The sequence below is a fragment of the Plectropomus leopardus genome, chromosome 4 (genome assembly GCF_026936395.1).
Source record: "Plectropomus leopardus strain MGB_pleo_1.0 chromosome 4, ASM2693639v1, whole genome shotgun sequence".
NCBI lineage: Eukaryota > Metazoa > Chordata > Actinopteri > Perciformes > Serranidae > Plectropomus > Plectropomus leopardus.
In genome coordinates this window covers 39,545,799-39,566,908 of record NC_142179.1, presented here as the reverse complement: position 1 = coordinate 39,566,908, position 21,110 = coordinate 39,545,799, and the positions used below count along the sequence as shown (strand labels likewise).

At 41.2% G+C, this 21,110-nt stretch overlaps 1 protein-coding gene across 4 annotated transcripts in view; it reads right to left on the bottom strand.

The window, feature by feature from the left end:
- tncb (tenascin Cb) overlaps positions 1-21,110 on the bottom strand; it is a 178,990-nt gene that overhangs the window by 68,815 nt on the left and 89,065 nt on the right. For all 4 annotated transcript variants that reach the window (XM_088077260.1, XM_088077262.1, XM_042488001.2 and 1 more), the window contains exons 4-6: positions 12,619-12,882; positions 12,415-12,530; positions 11,809-11,962 (exon numbers count right to left, since the gene is read on the bottom strand). In XM_088077260.1, coding sequence (XP_087933386.1) covers positions 11,809-11,962; positions 12,415-12,530; positions 12,619-12,882 — 534 coding nt within the window. The remainder of the gene's footprint in view (positions 1-11,808; positions 11,963-12,414; positions 12,531-12,618; positions 12,883-21,110) is intronic.

Genomic DNA, 21,110 nt, shown 5'->3' with positions numbered 1-21,110 from the left:
TCGACACGTACACAGAAAAGCCCTCACCGCTGCCACCAATGTAACTGAGCGTCCTGGGTGCACTTAACCGAATAACTAGTAAAACCATAAATGGGACGGAAGACAGTGTGACAGCGCCAACAGCAACTGCTGCCCTTTTATTTTTCTTAACCAAGACTCCCACACATGCATGAGCCCCAAGAACAGGGGAAGTTCCCCCCACAACTTTTTTCCAGCCCTACGGCTAGTCAAGAGGGACACACAAAACAGAACAGTCTGTTACACTACAATCTACAGTAACATTAGATAACTACTGACTGTAATGTGGCCTTATTAACAGTTTAGAACAACTGTAAAGCAGAGCTACACATGCAGAGTTAAAAGTCCAAGAGATGTTGAACTATATATTAGCACTCACTGAATGTCTCTTGACCAATTAAATTGCTTGGTCTGAGCTAACTGTTGTATAAATGCCGTTCACATAATCTGGTTGCAATTAATCAATATTTTTATATGCTTATAGATCCACTCATTACTAGAAGTATCTGTCATCCAAGAGAGACAATAAAAACAGATGGAGTGGTCAAAGTTGTCATGTTGAAAGATTCATGTCAAACATCCTTTCATTTTATAGTTAGAGTTAACCAATGTATGAAAAACTGTTCACGGTATGAACAGTGGTTAAAAAAGCCACAGCTCAACCCTGTACACAGAGTGCTGATTGTCTTCTGACCAATCAGTGGATTGCAGTGTTTCTAGCTCTACCTAGTACCAGATTCCCTATGTACCCCAACAGACAGTTCCAAAGGTACAGTCCACAACTTTTCACAATGGAAACACACAAAAAACTGAACTGAACCGAACCAATCTGCTAGTGGAAACATCTCAAAGTTAGAGAAGTGCAGACAAAGCATGCAATATACTAAAATATAGACTACAACAGCGAAGCAGAAAAATCTTAAGTATAGCAAATTTAAAATACATTACAGCAAGGTGCAAAATGTAAGAACTAGTGAGGTGTAAACTGCAGAGTGCAAGTAGGTGCAACCAATACATACAATATAGACAAAAACCCAAACAGGTTACCAGTATGAATGACAAATAAAGTAGGCCTATGGTGGCCTATACACATGTTTGCACAGTGTGGGAGCCGAGGTAGTTGGTGTAGAAGTGCCAGAGTGCATTAGTTAGTTTTTATAACCAAAAACTTCTATACGATGTTAAAAAGAGAAATAGTTCCAGTCAGTGCCTAAAGAGAGACGCTATGGCCTCTTTTGAAACGTGCTGCCACTACCTCCAAGCCAGGGGCCATCAGACTTGTCTTAACTCCTAAGTCTGTCCTAGCTAAGACCAGTCTTAAGAAAGGATTCTAAGTCGGTTGCACCAACAGAACATAAGCCTGATCTTAACTACACCCGGTCTTTACGTTCATGTGCACAGCTGAGTTACTATGGCTATTGCCTAACAGTGTGAGTTGCTAGGATACGCTGTTAAACCTCTGTCACTGTCTTTTTAGTTTTGTTCATCTTGCCCCAGCAATGGAAGATCAAGGGAAATGGAAAGGAAATTTCACTGACATTGAAATTAGAAAATTAATTGAATTGTATAGCCTGTACAGGAACACAAAGACTGCCAAGCATCCAACATAATCACAAATTAGAACAGTTATGTTGGAAAACTACAAAGGACGCAGTAAATTACTTTGGACTCGGACTGCCCTCGTTTTGAGTTGGAAATGAGAAAGAAGAGGAAGGATCTTCCTAGCAAGGTGAAGAAAGATGTGTCCATGAAAAAAAATCACCCAATTAGCTTAAGCCCTTTTGGTTCAACCGGCCCCAGATGACTTGACATAACTGATAGTTTTTAAGGAACACCTTCACACTTTGGAAAATAAACATTCTATTTCTTGTTGAGAGGCAACCACACCACTCTCATATTTGTCTGTTTAATATTAATCTGGAGGCAGGACCTAAGCTTTGCACAAAAACTGGAAACAGGGAAGCAGTTAGCTTGGACTGGTCGACAAGTAAGATCAAATGTACCGATAGGCACCTCTTAACTAACTGTCATGGTGTATCTTGTTCATTTAATTAGTAACAATGACTTGCTGTGAGAGTTCTGTGCTGAGGAATTTTGTGATAGGTGTTGATATTCCTGAGTCTCCACTGGATGCCTTGCAACCTCATAGTAATGACACAGGTCACAAGCTTCCCTTGTTTCCAGTCTTTAAGGCATAAGCTGACTCCTCTGGCTCTAGCTTCATTCTGTGTTTAGTGTCAACATATGAGATTGCTATCAATATTCTCAACTAAATCTTGAGTGGTAAGAGAGTGTTTCCCAAAATGTTTAACTAGTTCAACTATTTCTTTGATGCATTTCTTTGAAGACCAACACAAAATTGACCAAATTTGTTTAATTGTAGAGACAGGAATATGCTACTGTGAATTATTTTCTTAAGTCCTTTTAATTTGAGTTTTCTCACAAGAAATTGATCTACCACCTTATTTAATCCCTATAGCAGGGGTTTAGAGTGTAGGGGGCATTTTCCCTAAACATGCATAACAGTATGTGCAACATACAAGAGTGAGAGATACAGCCATCTAGAGTGCAGATAAGGCATTATTCCTGCACTTTTCTTTTTTGTTCCATAGATGGCAAATGTAACAAGAAACACATTAATGTGCTCTTCCTGTAATTTACCAACCGTCTCTTACTTCTGAGTGTTTCAAAAAAAGGTTACTGTATGTCTCTAATGGCCTGTCCATGCATTTCTCTCTTTATCCTGGCAAAGCATGGGCTATTTTCACACAATTAATAAGCAAAGAAGAGGACTGACCAATTCTGACATAAAGCTGCCATTTATTGAACTTAGAGCTGAATGTGGCAGACATTGTTGTGCTTGTTGAATCTGCTTTGTTCAAACAAAGGTTTCCTATGGGGAACAGCCTGGAAAGCCAGCAAATGAGACTTACTTAAGAAATAATTGGAACAATATCCCAGAGGATAGCACTAAAAGCATTACTATTTATTTCCAAAGTGGTCCTCCATGGAAACAGCAAACAATATGAAAAAGTGCAAATCGATGGAAACAACATACGTTACAATATAAACCTACTCGCCCCCCTTGAATCTTCAGACCAATTGTTCAAATTTCCTCTGTTAACGTTGAACCATACCCTTCTCACATATCCTAAAACTTGTATAGCTCTTTGCAAAACCTAAAACACAAGAACCTCTATTTCTGGAAAGTCACACCCCTCAATTTGCAATTTTCAATGATTTGCAAATGAATGAGCTAGCATATGATAAAGCAAGCGTTCTCATGTTGCCTCAACTGTAGATGCATTACCCACTCATACCTGCAGAGGGCAGCAGTAAGCAGCCAAGGACCAGGCGGGTGCATTCAAATGCTGCCATCACAGCGTCGGAAATATTTTATGTATATCTTGTGCCTTAAATAAAGAAGCCTTACATACAACAGAGAGCCATGAAACTTAATTTGACGGCTGGTTTCTGCTGTGTGACTTCTGATGGCATGTAAGAATTGAAAATGTGTTCAATGCAAGCGACCACAATAACTGGATAATAAATAAAACCTTAAATGCCTTGCTATGTATTTTATTGCTTGACTTTTGGCCCTTTAAAGGCATTTAAACAAGTAAAAGGGACTGGGATCTGTTAAATATGATCACTGTGAATAAAATAGTCATTTTGAGGCAGTCTTTCAGTGACAAGACAGGAGCTAAAAATCACTTTTTGGCAGACTGAAATGGTGCATTTTACGTGTTGTATTGTTGCATTAGTAAAACGAATAAATCAAAAAACACCCCCCCCCCCCAAAAAAAAAAAAAACATGTCACTTGGCTGTGTACAAAATAACTTTAATCTTTAATAACTTTAATCTCAGCGCTGAAAAAGTTCTTTTTTTCTCTCTCTTTCTTTGTTCGTGGCATGTTCACAGGTGGACAGGACGGACATATCCATAGTATTGATCACCTCCTTACATGATGCTCACGGTCTGTTAATGGGTGGGGATGTATGCTAATTGCTGACTAGCGAGAGTGTGCTATCAATTTACAATTGACTCGTGAACATACAGACGTGCCTACAATCAAATCCTAATTCCCCTTAGCATTCTTGAGTCTAGTGTTGGCATTTAGTTTATGTGTAAATCTACTCAGATTAACTAACATTTCATGAAGGGGACCTAATATTCCTACATGGATAATGAATAAGAATAAAAGTAATCCACATGCAGCTGTTCGTACTTCCATAAAGTGCCCTATTGTATTTCTTGTTTAAATATTGCATTTTATTTATTTATTTTCTTCCTTCGTTTTTATTTAACACTGGTATTATTTGATTGGAAAGTGTTCTTTTCTTATTTTTTTCATTTCTTACTTCTGTTTTAAAGATATATGAAAAAGATTTATGTCATGTTATGTTAACTGGTGAAAAGCATATGCAGTTGTCTTTCATTTTAGGTAGGGTCCTTCTACAAGTCCCCCACATGCACATTTTTTATGTTAGTTTTTTCTTTTTTTAAAATTTTATCATATGCACACATAAAGTGTCATGTGTCAAGCATTCTAAAATTGCAGCATTTAAAACTTTAACAATTTTCCCTTAGAGAGTTTACAACACTCAATTCAGAACCAAATACAGACTACACATCAATGATACCTCTTTCCTAAGCACTATATATAGCTGTTAGTCTCAAACTAATGCTGGTATTGCTTCTCAGTGCATGAATCTGTCCAATATCTGTCCCCTTTCTCATTATTCATCATCTATTACAAATCAAAGTCTCTTGAATCATTTTTTGTTTAAAACTTGTTTGCTCAACAATAAAAGATTCATCGTGAATGACTATAACGGTTACTTAGATTTTCTGTACCTCACTGGAACTTGGCCCAAACCTCTTAACTATTTCTCCCTGAACCAGACCACATCTCCAGGATTTACATACATCGATAAACCTCATCTTGTGGGGAGGTGATGTTGCTTCTGTTTACAGGATTGATATTACAACAACCACCATCTCCATTCCTGACGCTTATTCATTGAAGCACCTTGCCTTCAAAAACTCTCAGGTCCTGTCTCCCTCCCCCTGTTTCATAATCCCTCTGGTCTTCTCAGCTACCATAATTACTTTTTTTATACTGTCCTCCTGCCTTAATCAACTGGCTGCCATTAAGACTAAAACAGTCTATTTCACACACTCACTTCCCTGGTGTACTGCTGGGGAACTCCACCAAAATCCCATTAGTGCCAGCTTGAAAGACTTTCCAAGAAAACTGGTTTAACAGTACATCTCCAAGCCTACACAGACTGCCTCCAACACTTTAACACTTGAACACTCATCACAACCTGGTCCTCCTGCTAGTCACACCTCATATAGTCTGGCTCCATCAGTTGAAAGAGCTCTTTTACCGTATACAAACTTGTCAAATCCAGTGATAAGACCTTGAAATCCTCTTTCCTTTCATTCTTCTTCTTTAAAAAAAACCCAAACAAACAAAGGGCCTATGTCATCAATAGCAACCTGAAAATACTCTCAACTCAAAGTCCACCTCATCTCCCACAGCCTGTTCAAGCCATTTCAATCCAGCGCTGGAACACAGCATAGAAACAGTCCTCAAAGTCAGCAATGACATCATCCTCTCCTCAGACTCTGGTCACATCAGCATACTCATCCCTCTCACCCTTATTGCAGGTCTCCACACCATCAACTTCACCATTCCGCTCTCCCGCCTCCTCCCCCAACATCACGAATACTGCCCTCTCCTGGCTATGGCCATATCTCACAAATCAACAACAGCTCATCAAGAACAACACCTGTGCCTCCTCCCCTGCTCCTCTGTCCAAGGGCGTCCCCCAGGGTTCAGTGCTTGATCCTCTCCGGGTCATCCTCTGCATGCTTCCTGTTGGTTACATCAAAATTTGCCAGGGTCTTGCTTATGATATCCAGCTCTACATTTCCACTAAATCTATCACCACTGCAACTAACCACCTGCCTGACCACCTGCCTCACTGAAATTAAATCATGGATGTAAGCCAACTTCCTCCCATGACATGATCATCATCAGTTCCAAATCCCTCACCAAAACCACACATAACTTCAGCCTCAACATTGATAGATTGACTCTGCACTCCTCCCTACACATCCATTACCTCTGAATTATTTTCGACACCAACTGTCCCTCCAAACACCATGTCAATCAAATGACCAGAACAGCCTTTTTCCGACTAAAAAACAAAGCTCATCTCCATCCATCACTCCCCCTCTCTGCTGCTGCAACCTCATCCACATGCCTTCATTAGGCAGGTTTCCATTAACCCTCAAATTGTGCAAATTAAAATTGCGAATATAAACATCAGTTTCATTAAAACTCACATTTATCATAAAATAGTTTTTATGCTTGAGGTGGTGATTTGAAAAAAAAAACAACAACATTTTTTGCAAAACTGCAATGAAAACAGTGTTTAGCTTTTAGAGATCACATTATGCTATGGCTATATGATTGTCGGTAGGAACTGGCTCCCCCAGGCATCATGCAGCAGGTGCTACACACTCAAAAATACAACCACTGTATACCTAAAAGGGTACAAATGCTTGTCATTAGAGGGGTATCCTTTAGTCCCAGTCCGTTTTTGGGACAAATTGTACTAGTTAAAGTACAGTTATGTACCCTGCAAGACATAATAGTACCTTTAAACTATAGTACAGCAATGCCACCCATTGGAAAGGTATTATAATGTACTTATAAAGGTACCACCCCAGCGACAAGCTGTTTTGGACAAGACAAAAATATACCAGAACTGTCCACACAACATTGCTTCTTGACAGTTTATTAAAAGATCATATCATGAATGCCTAGACTGCACATATTTAAACAGAATATCCCAAGGAAACAAACTGTATCATCAAATAAATATGTGTCTACAGTTTGATGGGCATGAACAAGTCCAATATACTCAATCAGCTTCCTGAGTGTAAATGTCCTCTGAGCATTTTGAACATCGATGCAGTCCAGGTGAGTTCAGTAAAGGTTAATCATTTGAGTTACAGTAACCGGCAGGGGTTTGTCTCCATACACCATGATGTGATGCACCTCTGGAGGAGTAGTATACAGGATATGTCATGTTGAAAACAAAGAGGACTGCAATAAAGGCCTCATCCACTGAGGTACAGGAACAAACCTCAATTCCTTAGACTTTGACGTCATTGTGAAACTGCCTTTAGAGGGCACTTTTCCAGTCTTGGTCAGTCTTCAGTTAAATGGTTTGCTGTGAAATGAGAGGATAATTCTACATCAAAGGACAAAAACGTCAGTATACATAACAAGATGGATCCAATAATGCATACACAGTAGCCTAATCCAAAAGAACACTAAATTAATGCTGTGGCTATGTACAACACCCTGTATCTACCTTTCAAAGTCCTCAATATCCTTTTTGAAGATGGATGGCATGAGAAGGAGTCCATCTTCCACCTGAGGTTAATTCCTCAGTCATAAAGATAGTGGCTGGCGCTTTACTATGTCTCTGAAAATGATCACTCAGTCATATAGCTAACTTGTACACAAAGGTACAATTGTGGCTGAAATGGTACAGATTTGTACCTTCCTTTGTTCAAATTATTTTGAGTGGGAAACAGTGAGCCTTGCTAACTTAAGATTAGCATTTATGCTAATAGCTAATGTTAATACAATCATATGAGCTTACCTTTAACTAATGGTATTTTATGAACTCACCAATATTACTTATGGGTAAGGCTAGTGTTACAGAGAGCGCAATGTTAACTTTATTAAATAATGCTGGCTACCGTCATGGTTAAGTTTGAGATGGTAACTTTGCTGTTGATATCAATGCTAATGATTGTCAGCTTTTAGCTAAATTTCGCTGTTTGATACAATCAACTTTGTATAAATCACACACTTACCTTTACATTTCTGAGCCTCCTCATCTGACATTCCAACGCCTCCTTCCACCAATAACTTTTGTAGAAGGTTTGATAAATCCCTAAGCAACATACTGGACTCCCCAACATCTCCTGTCCTGCTTGTACTAGATCTGAGGGAAGTAGTGCCATTTGCCTTCAGCGTCTTTAGTATTAATGCACCACTGTCGCTGTCTTGAAGAACTATAGCACTTGGTGGAAGAATACAGTACATATTTTTCTGTGCTGCAGATTGAAATGGTACAAATATGTTTCTTTTGTCTTAAATTACTTTGTACCCTTTTTGTTGGTCAAAAGGTACACTCCTGGCCTCGCAAATAACAATACTTTAGAGGGAATATTCTTAAAAAGTGTATCTATAGGTACAGAACTGTTCTTGTTTCGTACATCTATTTCTAAGAGTGTAAAAGAGGTGTTATTGCATCGAGAGGATCATCCCGAAGTTTTGAATCCATAATTCCGCTGTGAAATTGTGGACTATCACCTCCATGAAATTCCTCATACGTGGTCGCTCCGACATATAAGGGGCTTCCCTTTCCATTATTGCTTGCTTTACACGCCTACAGGGCTGTGGATTGAAAATAATGAGGACTAGTGCGGTGGTGACAAAATAAAAAAACCTGCAAAATGTTTTTTTTTTTACATCCATCACCATGCTTCTTGGAATGTTATTGCGAAATGAGAGGTGTCAGAACATCACGAGATAAGTTGCATACCATCACTCACTGGAAAGGCAGTCCTCTTGTAATTGTGTTTTAATAAAATTTAAAAAATACCCCGTAAGTTTTGCACAAATCAGTAATGGAAACCTTCTAGTCCCCAGCTCCAGAAGACATGCAGTTATTACCACAATCATACAAGTAGGGGGCAGCAGTACATATGATATCATTGCCACTATTTTTATAACTAACCCTAATTAATTGTAACTACAGCTGAACAAATGTAAAGTAACTGTGCACCACTAATGATGTAAACTATTAACTAACACAAAAACGATGTTCTGTGATATGTATAAACACTGACAAAAAAGCGACATTTCTGTGTATGATCAGAAAACAGCAGACTTATCTGCAAAATAAAAACCATAAAGTCCAGATCTAGGCATGATGGGAAATAAAGGCTAAGTGAATGGAACACTAAATGGCATCAAAAAGCAGAATATTTCACTAGATAACAACATTTTATGAATTTTGGAAATGATGATACCTCCATCTTTTTTCATTAATTTTGACTTTTGGACTTTACCATGCTATTGCATTATTGGAAAGGTCTGTCATCCTTTGGCATCCCCTATCAGCTGTGCTACGAGCTTAAAAATGTTTTTTTCTCTTCTTTCTTAGTCTTAACAAAAATGAGCAAGCTAAGCATTTCTGTATTGATGTCTGGTGTATTTATTTAGTGTGGGAAACCCCACAATCTCTTCAAAGTAGGCTATATGCACAAGTTGGAGAGGTCCGTTCAGTCCGTTGGCAAGCACCTCCGTCCTGACCGCATCATTGTCATGCTCAAATGACGTTTGAGCACACCCTTGAGTGTAATATTGCTTAACTCTGCTGCTCATTTGCTCACCCATTCCCACTCCGATGATCACATCACCCCTGTCCTCTAGAACCTGCACTGGTAGCCCAACTCATTGTCACTTCAAACTCATTAAAAAGTGCCACTCTGTCAGTGCTTGTGCCATATGAGTGTGATGCCAAACCCTTTTCCTTTATCTTTCTTTTCTTACCATTCCTATCCAAAATATGCAATGTACTTTCGTGCTTACAGTTATTTTGAAATGAGCAAATAAACTGTGGAGAACCTAAGCAACCTAACAATGTGTAGCGTGTCCACACTGACATAAATTTAATTATGTCACATTATATTTTGATCCATGATGCTAAGCTGCTTAAAACTACCTCAAGTGGGTCGCCAGAAGGTTTTAAGAAGTTTTTCTCTGAAAGCCAAGATTGTGTTTAATTGCCAGTGTCCTGGAACCTGTCTTGTTACTAAAATGTAAGCCATTCATGAGAAGAATGAGAAGGACAGAGTGCAGCTGATGAGTTTATTCAGCTTGTCATCATGCGTTTACAATGAATGTTGCATTTATTGTTTGAATTTGGTGATAAAAAATTTCATATTCTGAAAGTCAAATCAAATTAAAGTCCAAAATGACCAAAAATGGAGATGTTTTAAATAAATGTCAGTCATTTCAGTCATTTTCTGTAACCGCTTGTCCAAGGGTCATGGGGGGGCTGGAGCCAATCCCAGCTGTCATCGGGCGGAAAGCAGGGTACACCCTGCCCTGGATAGGTTGCCAGACTATCGCAGGGCCGACACATATAGACAGACAACCATACACGCTTACAGTCACACCTAAGGGCAATTTTGAGTCACTAATCAACCTGAGCTGCATCTTTGGACTGTGGGAGAAGAGACCCCGGAAAAAAACAAAAAACCCCACGCAGACACAGGGAAAACATGCAAACATGTAAACTCTGCACAGAAGGGCGCCCACCCACGGACCGAACCCGGGTTTCCACCCAGGTTTCGAACCGGGGACCCTCTTGCTGTGAGGCAACAGTGCTAACCACAACGCCACCGTGCATAGCTACCACTTGTATGATGTTGTACTGCAGTTCTGCATGTAGTTACATAGGCTATATCACTGTTAATGATAGCACGCCACAAAAAAGTAATTCAAAAAGTCATGGTATGGTGTCCTAAAAACAAGTCATAGTACATTATCTTACAAAAGGGTTAGGGGTTATTTAAAAATTAAATCATTTAGAAGAGCAGCCCGTTCTCATTCCCAAATCATCAAATATCGCCTCAGTGATTTTGGCTTAAGACACTGACGCAAAAAGGCACCTTCCATGGCAGTATAATGTAACAATGTAACATAAGGAGTTAGAAAGTCCCTTCAGTGCTTGTGGGAGGATAGGTGGATGGGTCCAGCAAACTTTCACCCAGGTGCCTACTGTTCTATTTCCATATGACAAGTTGGTATGTTAACCCATTGAAAAAAAAAAGTTATATAATAGTATGCCATCAAAAGTCATAGTGTGTGCACTTTTCCTTTAAAGCCGTTAATGATATGCTGGCAACCTAAAATCATCATCGCCATCAAAAATTTGAGAACCTCTGATTTGAGATTTTTATTTTTTATTTTCAAAAATGCTCTAAAGTGGTCAGTTTTTAATTTTTCAAACATTTCTCCTGGGTGGAATTCTCTAGACCTCACTGGGCATGTGGGCAACAGAAGGCGTCAATGGTCCCACAAAATTGTCCCCACCAATGATGATGATGAAGTAGTGAAAACCTTGACATCTTATTTGTTTTCATGTTGTGACATTTAAATTACAACCTTCATGTACTTTATCATTCAATCATTTATTCATCAAATGATTCCATTGCACTGCACTGCAATAAAAACCACCACCTCAGTCAAGCATAAACACTTCTTAACGATATTTCAACTTTTTTTCAAATCTCCCATTTTTCCAGTGCAAATAATAATGCACATAAAAGCAAGGGAGTGGAAGAACACTTATAGGAGAGACGTTATGAACACAAGGGAATATTTCTTGACAATGGACCATATGTGTGTTCTTTAATGCATTTTTGCATTGTTCAACTCGTAATTGTGAAATTGGATTTTTGCTTGTGTTTTTATCTGTTTTTATCTGTCTACCTGTATGGCACAATGAGGCAACAATAAAATAGAGTTGCCATGGTTACATTATGTTTTATTAAAATTAATTCAGTGGTGAGTTATGAGGAAAAGTTAGCTGAGTGTATGTGCTTAATGCCATAAAACCATTCTAAACCAGTCTAATACAAAAAATGATGAGCCAGTTAGCAGTGTGAAGGTGTTTACTCACTTGTTATGACATTCTGGGAGGCAGGTGGTCCACGCTTGTTGTTCTTCACCACCTCCAGCTTGACCTCATACTCCTGGCCAGGACCCAGGCCTGACTGCTCAAAGGTAGTTTCTGGACGACCAAGGGAATTAAGAATCTCACCATCTTCCTCTTTCTGCCAGCACGAAAAACACCAGTCATCAATCGCTGTTAAGAGTAATTACTGACAAAATGTATGGGGTGGGAAGAAAAAACTGTCAAATCATACATTATGGTATTGGCGTTGACAGAAGACTTAGCTTAATAAAGTGAAGCTTTGAGAAGGGTTAGGGTTAGTAGCACTGATGGAAAAAGTTTCTGTAAGTACGCAAAGAAAAGAAAGTATCACTTGCTCTGTGCAGCTGCTTGCCTGAACCATTTTCCACAGGATACCCACCATAATAATCATCATGTATGCACATTTTAGTCAGTAACCAAATTTAATTAGGAGGCCTTCAGTGGGCAGTATATGGTTTCTACGAGAGGAAAATGTGTGTAATGATGGAGGCTGTGGTAGGGTCTGGAGTTCAACTACTTCCTGGACTAGCCGACAGAATCTCCATTAACATACTAGATAGAAAGACTCACTGTGTTTCTGAAGATGAGGTTCCAACCATCAAAGGGAATGTCCAACGGATCCCACTGCACCTCCACTGACGTCTCCCGCACTGACTTGAACTTAAGTCCCTCAGGCTCAGGCAGATCTGAGAGCCATAAAACAAAACTCTGACTAAATTTCATCTAGATTTATACATTGCAAACTGTTAACTGCCACAGAGGTGATCTACGTACGTGTGGCTACTCTAGCACTGACAGGAAGACTCTTCTTGTTGTTAAGCAGAGCATAGACACTGATTAGGTACTCCACACCAGGCTCAAGCTCCCGAATAGTGGTCATCTTCTGGTCCCCAGGCACCCGCATGTCCAACTCCAGACCTCCAGGGGCCGTTGGCACATAGGTGATCAGGTACTCAGTCACACGCATCTCATTCTCCCAGGACAGGTCCACAGTCTCTGGGGTGACCTCCACTACTCTTAGGTCCCTAGGTGGTGAGACTATGGACAGACATTAAAAATAAGTGGTGAGTGTTTCAATGTTAGTAACATTGTCATTTTCTCAAAGTACTGTTTAGAAATGTGCCAATAGGTAGATGAATTAACTTGCTGAACATATTGGGTGACATTTTTAAAAGATGAGATAATTAAGCAATGTCACACAAGAGAGTGATGTTGTACTGTATATTGTCATGGCTGTGATCCAGTCGTAGGATTTGGCTGAAGATGATGTAGTACCTTTACACCTTCTGTTACCCACATGCCAAGCGAGGTCTGGGGGATTCCACCTAGGAGAACTGTTTAGAAAGTTAAAAGCTAAATTGACAATCACTCCCTCTCATTGCTTTTTGGCTCAGCTGACACAAATAGTTCCGCAACTGCTGAAAGTGACAGCTGTTGCAATGCATAAACATTTTCCTGCACACTGGCTCTGTAGAACCTTGGTCTGCATGTTATGCACAGACCAGCTGCTTAGTATCATAAACATTTATCGCTGCATTTCCAGTGAAATAAGAGTCTGTTAACAGTCACTTTAGCGGCCTGTGTGATTCAGATGAGTTAGTTTGATAAGACAGTATGTCACTCCAACATGTGTCCACTCACTGCCATGATCTCCGTCACCTTGAGTGACGAGGATATGACTAAAGGGTAGAGGGTAGTAACTAGCTAATAACGAGCCAAGATACTTGAGCATTAACAAACAGCGTGCTCCTTACTAGGGTTCGGGGCCAGTAAGCTATAGAAGGTAACACTGGGGGCTCGACCAGGATTAAACTCTGCAAAAGCCACTAGAGGAGCATCCACGCACACTGGCTAAAGCTTACAACATAGGGCAAAGTTATGAGACCACTAGACGGGCTGCCAGGACACTCATGCAGCTAATGCAGTCAGGTCTATGCAGTACTACAGACAGGGGAGCCAGAGCAGCAATGGTGCATGAAAATGTAAACACTCCAGTGGGCAGGGGACCAGTGGGGGTCGCTATTGAGCCAGCTGACCCACAGGAGAGGGTGCCAAAATCTCGCCAGCAGTGGCAACCCAAGAAAAACATCGATACAAAAATGAACTGGAACAAGGTCATTTGCCTCAACTGCTCCGGTGTAAAGCAGTAAATCTACAGAAAAGCTGCCCTTCCCCCACCCAACCAAGCAACCTGCCTTGAGCCCCAACTTGACCCCAGCTCCCAATTCAGGTATGTTGGCCACTAGGGATAGGACATGCTAGTTCAGATACTTATACATGGGTTAGAATTGTGTGCTCTGTTGGACTCTGGTGCTAGCAGAAACGTGCTGCCTCACCACCATTTACACTCCATCCATCTAAAGCCATCTATCAACCGAGTCTTGCAGGGTGGTGGACCTGCAGGTCTGACAGTCCTGGGAGAAGTCACTCTGCTAGTGCACGTTGGGAGTAAAACTGCTGACAGCACAGAGATTATGCTGGGGCACCCGTTTCTGCATCAGGCAAGTGCCCACCTGGACTATGGCTGCAGAGAGGCCACTCTCTTTGGTGAAAAGGTGCCTTTCCTTAACCCCACCCACCAATGCAATGCACACATTGTTTGAGTTTCCTGCACTACAGTGTTGCACCGTCTGTCTCTGCTGTCCCCAGCAGCACCCAAGTTGACTAACCTTTTCTCAGTCTATGTACCTACCCACCTGCAGGACTTGCACACCACGAGCTGCGCTAACCTATCCAAGGACAACATTAGCAGGCTGGCCCATCTGTTACAGTCCTATGGCAATGTCTTCTCCACAGGGCCTGCTGACCTCGGCCACACTAGCCTTGTACAGCACGACACTAGGCCCACCTGTGAAACAGCCAATGTGCAGAATGTCCACAGAGAAACAAGTAGCAGACCAGCAGGTGCAGCAGAGCCTGGAGGTTGGTGTAGCCCAACGCAGCAACAGCAGCTGGGCTGCACCGATTGTAATGGTGAAGAAAAAGGATGACAGCCCACAACTCTGTTTGGACTACAAGTCTCTTAATAAGCGGACTATTAAAGATTCTTACCCCCTTCCACGTATCCAGGGCACTTTAGACACCCTGTCCACTGACAGGTTCTTCAGCACACTGGACTTAACATCCGGATACTGGCAGGTGGAGATGACACCAAGGGCCTGCAAAGCTGCAGCTTTTTGCACCCAGATAGGATTATTTGAGTGGAATGTGTTGCCATTTGGACTATGCAACGCGCCGGCCACACTTCAAAGGCTTATGGACCATACTGGCCGGGTGGCAATGGGAGACATCCTTGGTGTACATTGACAAAAAAAAATAAAATGTCAATGACAAAAAAATTGTCTTTGACAAAAAAAGACATAGCACCAGTGAGGAGATGAATGGATGAAGGGAGAGGCCAGCCACTATGGGCTGACACAGCGGCCAGCAGCCCTGCCACCAAAGCCTACTGGGCACAGTGGAAAAGACTGTACCAGAAAGATGGAGTTTTAGTGGGGAAATTCTCCTGCACTGAAGGAAAAGTGATGCACCTGCAGATCCTGCTACCTCATACTTATCGTAACCCAGTGATGGAGCAGATGCAGGATAGACCGGTGGGTGGCCACTTTGGCGTTGAGAGGACTCTGGCTTGCCTCAAAACCAGGTACTTTTTGTACAATATGAAAGACGTTGTCACCTTTTGGTGCTGCACTTTTAACAGCTGTGCCGCTAAGACGCACCCCAAGAAAACCCCTCAAGCTGCCATGGGCACAGTGTGAGTTGGTGCCACCATGGGAAGGATTGCCATTGACCTGATGGGACCTCTAAATGAGACTGATGGGCATAACCACTACATATTAGTGGTACAGGGCTACTTTAGCAAGTGGGTAGAGGCCTATCCGGTTCCAAATGAGCAGGCATCCACAGTGGCAGAAAAGATCACTTCTGAGTGGGTGTGTAGGTATGGAGCCCTTCAGTGTCTGCACAGTGACCAGGGCACCAACTTTGAATCAGCTGTGTTCCAGGGAATGTGGGAGGTGCTTGGGATTGAAAAGACATGAACCACCCCATTTCACTCACAGTCAGTTGGCCAAGTGGCACATTTTAACGCCACCCTTAAGAAAATCCTGGCTTCCACTGCTGAACGGTGCCATTGGGACTGGGATTTGATGGGCCGTATGCAGTAATGGCTTATCGCGCCACCAAATACAGCTCCACCAGCTCGACACCCAACATGATGCTCTTTGGATGGGAAATAACTAAACCCATCCACCTGGTTGCTGGTTTGCCACCTGACAGTGACAGTGCTAACACCCTGCTGCAGTATGTCATGCAGCTCAGAGAACAGTTGGAGCTCTCTCACCAGCTGGCACCGGAGGCTATGAGTCAATCAGCTGAGCGAGCCAAAGGGCAAAAACATCCGCCAAGTCCATCACAAAGTCAGCAATGCAGTTTGGTACCTGACCAAAAACACTAAAAAAGTGGAAAAACAATGTAAGGATGTAATATCCCCCAAGGGCCCCTGCTTTGTTATTAGCCTGCTGGATGACCTGGTCTACAGGATCAAAAAGGGCCCAAGAACAAGGATCAAGACTACAAACTCAAGCCCCACTACTCTAGGACCCCACTGGATAACAGCTGGGTCTTCCAAGATGCTGACACCTGGCCACCAATGGAGGTGTCCTTCTCTCTGCCAGATTTCAGCTCTCCTGCCCCAGACATCGGTCCCCTGAACCTGTGGTACAACCCATCAGACAGTGAGGATCCTGGTGTGGAGGCCCTGTAGGGGCCATTCTCTTCATCGAGCAGTAGCCAGCCTCCTGACAGCCCCTCTCAGCCTCAACTGGATGAGGCAGGGACCCAGCATCCTGTTGGGGAGCAGACTGTTTGCCCACTTTTGAACTCTACATTTTCTCAGACCCCAGAGGGTCCGCAGAGGCCCCAACATGTTTGGTGACTGGGTCAGTCACTGAGCACATGTGAGACATGGTGTAGGCAGATTGCTACCCTCCTCAGATACCTGAGTTGGGGTTTGGGCTATTTGCCACCCCTCTCAGTGGAAAAAAAGAATTCCAGAGTTGCACTATTTCAAGTTGTGAATGGACTGTTCTGAATTTTTTTTTTTTTTTTATGTTAAGTGATGTTAAGGGTTTAACCATCATCCAGAAGGGGGGTAGTGTCACCGGCTCACCCTCCCCTTTAAGGGCGGTGGCCTTGTGGGTAACCTGGGACTGTGACGTGTGTACAGGTGTGTTATGGGAAGCCACCCTCCCTGATTGCAGTAAGTGAAGACCGCATGTTATGACTGATGTTAGCCAGTGTGAAAATGTCCAGGAAAGCTCAGGGCTCCATCATAAATGTTATGAAACGGCCGTGTTGTGTTTTTGCTGTTGGAGACTGCATTAAATTGTCTGTTGGAGGACAGTACCTAAATGCCTCACTCTTCATTCATTCTGCCGAATTGCCAGAGCCAAGACATTAACATTAACAAACAACGCTCCTTAATACGGTTCGGGGCCGATGAGAATGGCGATATACCAAAACCCGTCCGTCACACAAGCTCCCCTCCTGGGCTGCAGGTGGAGGGCTTTTGCATTAGGCAGAATTTTGCTCAGGTATTTTATGAGTGATAATACAGGTCAGATGGGATTTCCTCACCATTCCAACACTGATACAATAAGATACAGTAAGATGAGGTAACTACTGACTGTTAATGTTTGTCAAATTAAAGGTTTAGAACAGCTGTAAAGTGGAGTGATACATGCAGAGTTAAAAGTCTCAGTGATGATATACTATATATCAGCACTATGGACTGCCTCTCCACCAATCAAATTGCTTGGTTTGAACTAACTGTTGTGTAATACAACATAAAGTTGATGGCTATAGAACGTGGCTTAAAGTGATTTTCTCCAGAATATATATAAATGTTACCTGAAGACTAAGTACGACTTTTAGAGCCATGTAAATATTTTAAATATTTTCATAGACATTTACATGCATGTCTTGATCCAGAATGTATGTTTCCTAAAAGCCGTTGCACATCTTTATGATTTTCTTAGCTGACCAAGGGCAGTTTTCCAATCAGCAGTTTCCAAAACAACAATTTAACATTTCTCATGTGAAATTAGCTAAGCAATATAAACTGATTTAAAGCTGCAAGCAATGATGAAAGGGCCCTCACACCCCCACATATGTTGGGGTACTGATGAACTCCAGCTAAAGCAGTCTTTAATTTTTATGAAAGTCAGATAATGCACGTAGAGAGTTTGGACCCTGGAGTGAGATATTTCACATGATGTAGTACTTCCAGTGCCCACTAGATGGCACTGGAGGGCACATAAATTCCATGTCATCTTGGTGCATCAATATTTTTAGACCAAACCATGAAAATTTAATGTAAATTAAAACATAACTGTCTTGCAAGGCTTACTTCCTCTTGCTAGTAGGTGGCGCTAATACGACTAGTGAATATTGTCATATAGATGTGTTTAGGATGGGACCCTCATCAAACCTATGAAGTTTCAGGCAGATTGGACAATGAAGACCAAAGTTACAACAATTTCCTCTTTTATGGCAGAACATTAAAATTCAATGCTGCGCCAAGGGAAAACCGTAGAAGTTTTGCACGGACCTTTGATAAATTTTCATCACTAATGCAGTCAAAAATTCTAGAAAGGCTCACTTCTCTAAACTCATCACAGACCATAAACACAATCCAAAAATCCTCTTCTCTACCATCAATCACCTTATTAACCCTGATTTTAATAAGTCCAGCAGGATGTCAACAGACTCCCTTTGTGAGGACTTTAAAGACCACTTCAGAGGTAAAACTGATAACATAAAATCAGATTTGTTACCATATCAGAATATGTTTTTTAACACACCTGAAGCTTTGCTTTTATCTGAGGAAGCACTATTTTTTGTCCTAGTTGATGCTGAAATGCTTGGTAGAGTTTTCTCCCAAATAAATCTTACAAACTGCTCTTTAGACCCCATTCCCAGTTCACTTTTAAAACATTTTATGGATTCTTCGAGGATGTACTTTTAAACATCATGAATTGCTCTCTTCAGACGGATCTCTTCTCCACTGCCTTAAAGACGGCAGTGGTCAAGCCCCTTCTGAAGAAGAGCAACTTAGATACTAGCATTCTTGATAACTACAGACCAGTATCCAACTTACTGTTTTTAAGCAAAATTTTAGAAAAACTTGTTTTTACTCAGCTAAATGATTTTTTAAATGAAAACAATATTTTAGAAAAATATCAATCTGGTTTTAGGATGAACCACAGCCCTGTTAAAGATCGTAAATGATATCAGGTGTAACATGGACATGAAGAAACCTTCTGTCCTGGTGCTACTGGATCTAAGTGCTGCTTTTGATGCAGTAGATCACCAAATTTGGCCTCTCTGATACTGTTTTTAACTGGTTTTCCTCCTATTTCACAGATAGAGAATTTTTAGTAAGTATGGATACCTGCTCCTCGAAGAACTATAAAATAAACTGTGGTGTGCCTCAAGGCTCAGTTTTGGGCCCCACACTTTTTAATCTCTACATGCCCACACTTGGTAAGGTCATCAGAAGGCACGGTATCAACTTTCACAGTTATGCTGATGACACACAGCTAAATATTTCTGTGTCTCCTGATGACCCAGGACCACTTGATGCCCTTTTAAACTACATTTTAGACATCAGGTCCTGGATGGCAGAGAACTTCTTGCAGCTCAACCAGGACAAAACTGAAATTTTAATTATTGGTCCTGAAACTCAGAGAGAGAAACTTATAACAAAACTATAGACATTGTTTTTAAACCCATCACAACAAGTAAAAAACCTGGGCGTCATCTTTGACTCTGAGCTTGGTTTTATTCCACACATTAAAAACATAACAAAAATGTCATTTTACCATCTCAAAATATTGCCAGAGTCTGCCCGTTTCTCTCCCAAGCAAACACAGAGACACTGATGCATGCTTTTATCTCCATTCGTATTGACTACTGCAATGCTCTACTCCCTAGTCTTCCCAAAAAAAAAAAACATTACTCAGCTACAACTAATCCAGAATTCAGCAGCACGTATGCTGACAAAGACCAGAAAGAAAGCACACATTACGCCTGTTTTAAAATCTCTGCATTGGCTTCCTGTGTGTTTCAAGATTGATTTTAAGGTACTTTTATTGGTTTATAAAAGCCTTAATGGTCTTGGGCCTTCTTATTTATCAGACTTGCTTTTATCATATGAACCCTCGCGGACCCTGAGGTCCTCCGGTACCAGCCTTTTAATTATTCCTAAGGTTAGAACAAAAACTCACGGTGAGGCATCATTTCAGTATTACGGCCCCCGTCTGTGGAAAAGCCTGCCAGAAGACCTGAGGGCTGCAGAAAGTGTTCAGATTTTTAAATGCAGGCTCAATACCCACCTTTTTAGTCTAGCTTTTAGCTAATCTTTCTTATTTATCTTTATTTATTTAGGTATTTATTTATTCTATTAATCTACTTACTTTTTAATTTATTTATATTTCAGATCTATTTATTTATATTATTAAGATTCTTAGGTTGTTAAACTGTATTTTCCTGTATTTTCCCCCATACATTCATTAGGGAGGCTTGTGTTTACTTCCCATCTGAATGTGATGTTTTGTTTTGTGTTTTTTTTCTACACCTTACCATGTGCCTACTTCCCCTAATCCTAACCATCCATGCCAGCATGTGTGTTACTTGATGTCCCTGAGTTAGTTGCCATGTGCTGTTGTTGTCTAAAAATAACCACATGCAGTGTAATTCCTTCACGTGCTTGTGTTGACATCAAGGTAGCGGCATCCCAGATTATAAATAGCAGACACAGAGGGATACCTTGGATGTAATATGTTGACAAGGAAGGCCACTGCAAAGCAGCAATATATGACAACTTGGGATGACAATGTTTTGGAAAGCTACCATGGCTTTTGCCTTGTAGACCGACATCGTTGTTTGTTTTGTCAGCTGACAGATACATATTGGCAGCTGCAGCTATCCCAGCCCTCACAATTACATGTAATTCGGTGAATTGGTTCACAGAAATGGAGTGGACTCAGTAAGTCAGCAACACACTTTGGTATTTTGTTTCTAGTCTTGCTGCAGTCCACCGAAAAAAAGTACAAGTAGCAGTGTTAAAGCGACATTTAGAGCTTTAATATAGCAGCAAACCACTATTAGCTATGTGAAAATATTTTGGAGTAATGGCTTCCTGAGCAGACAATGAAGTCCCACTCCCTCTGTGTGTGTTGCAGCTAAAAATTTAAAATGAAACA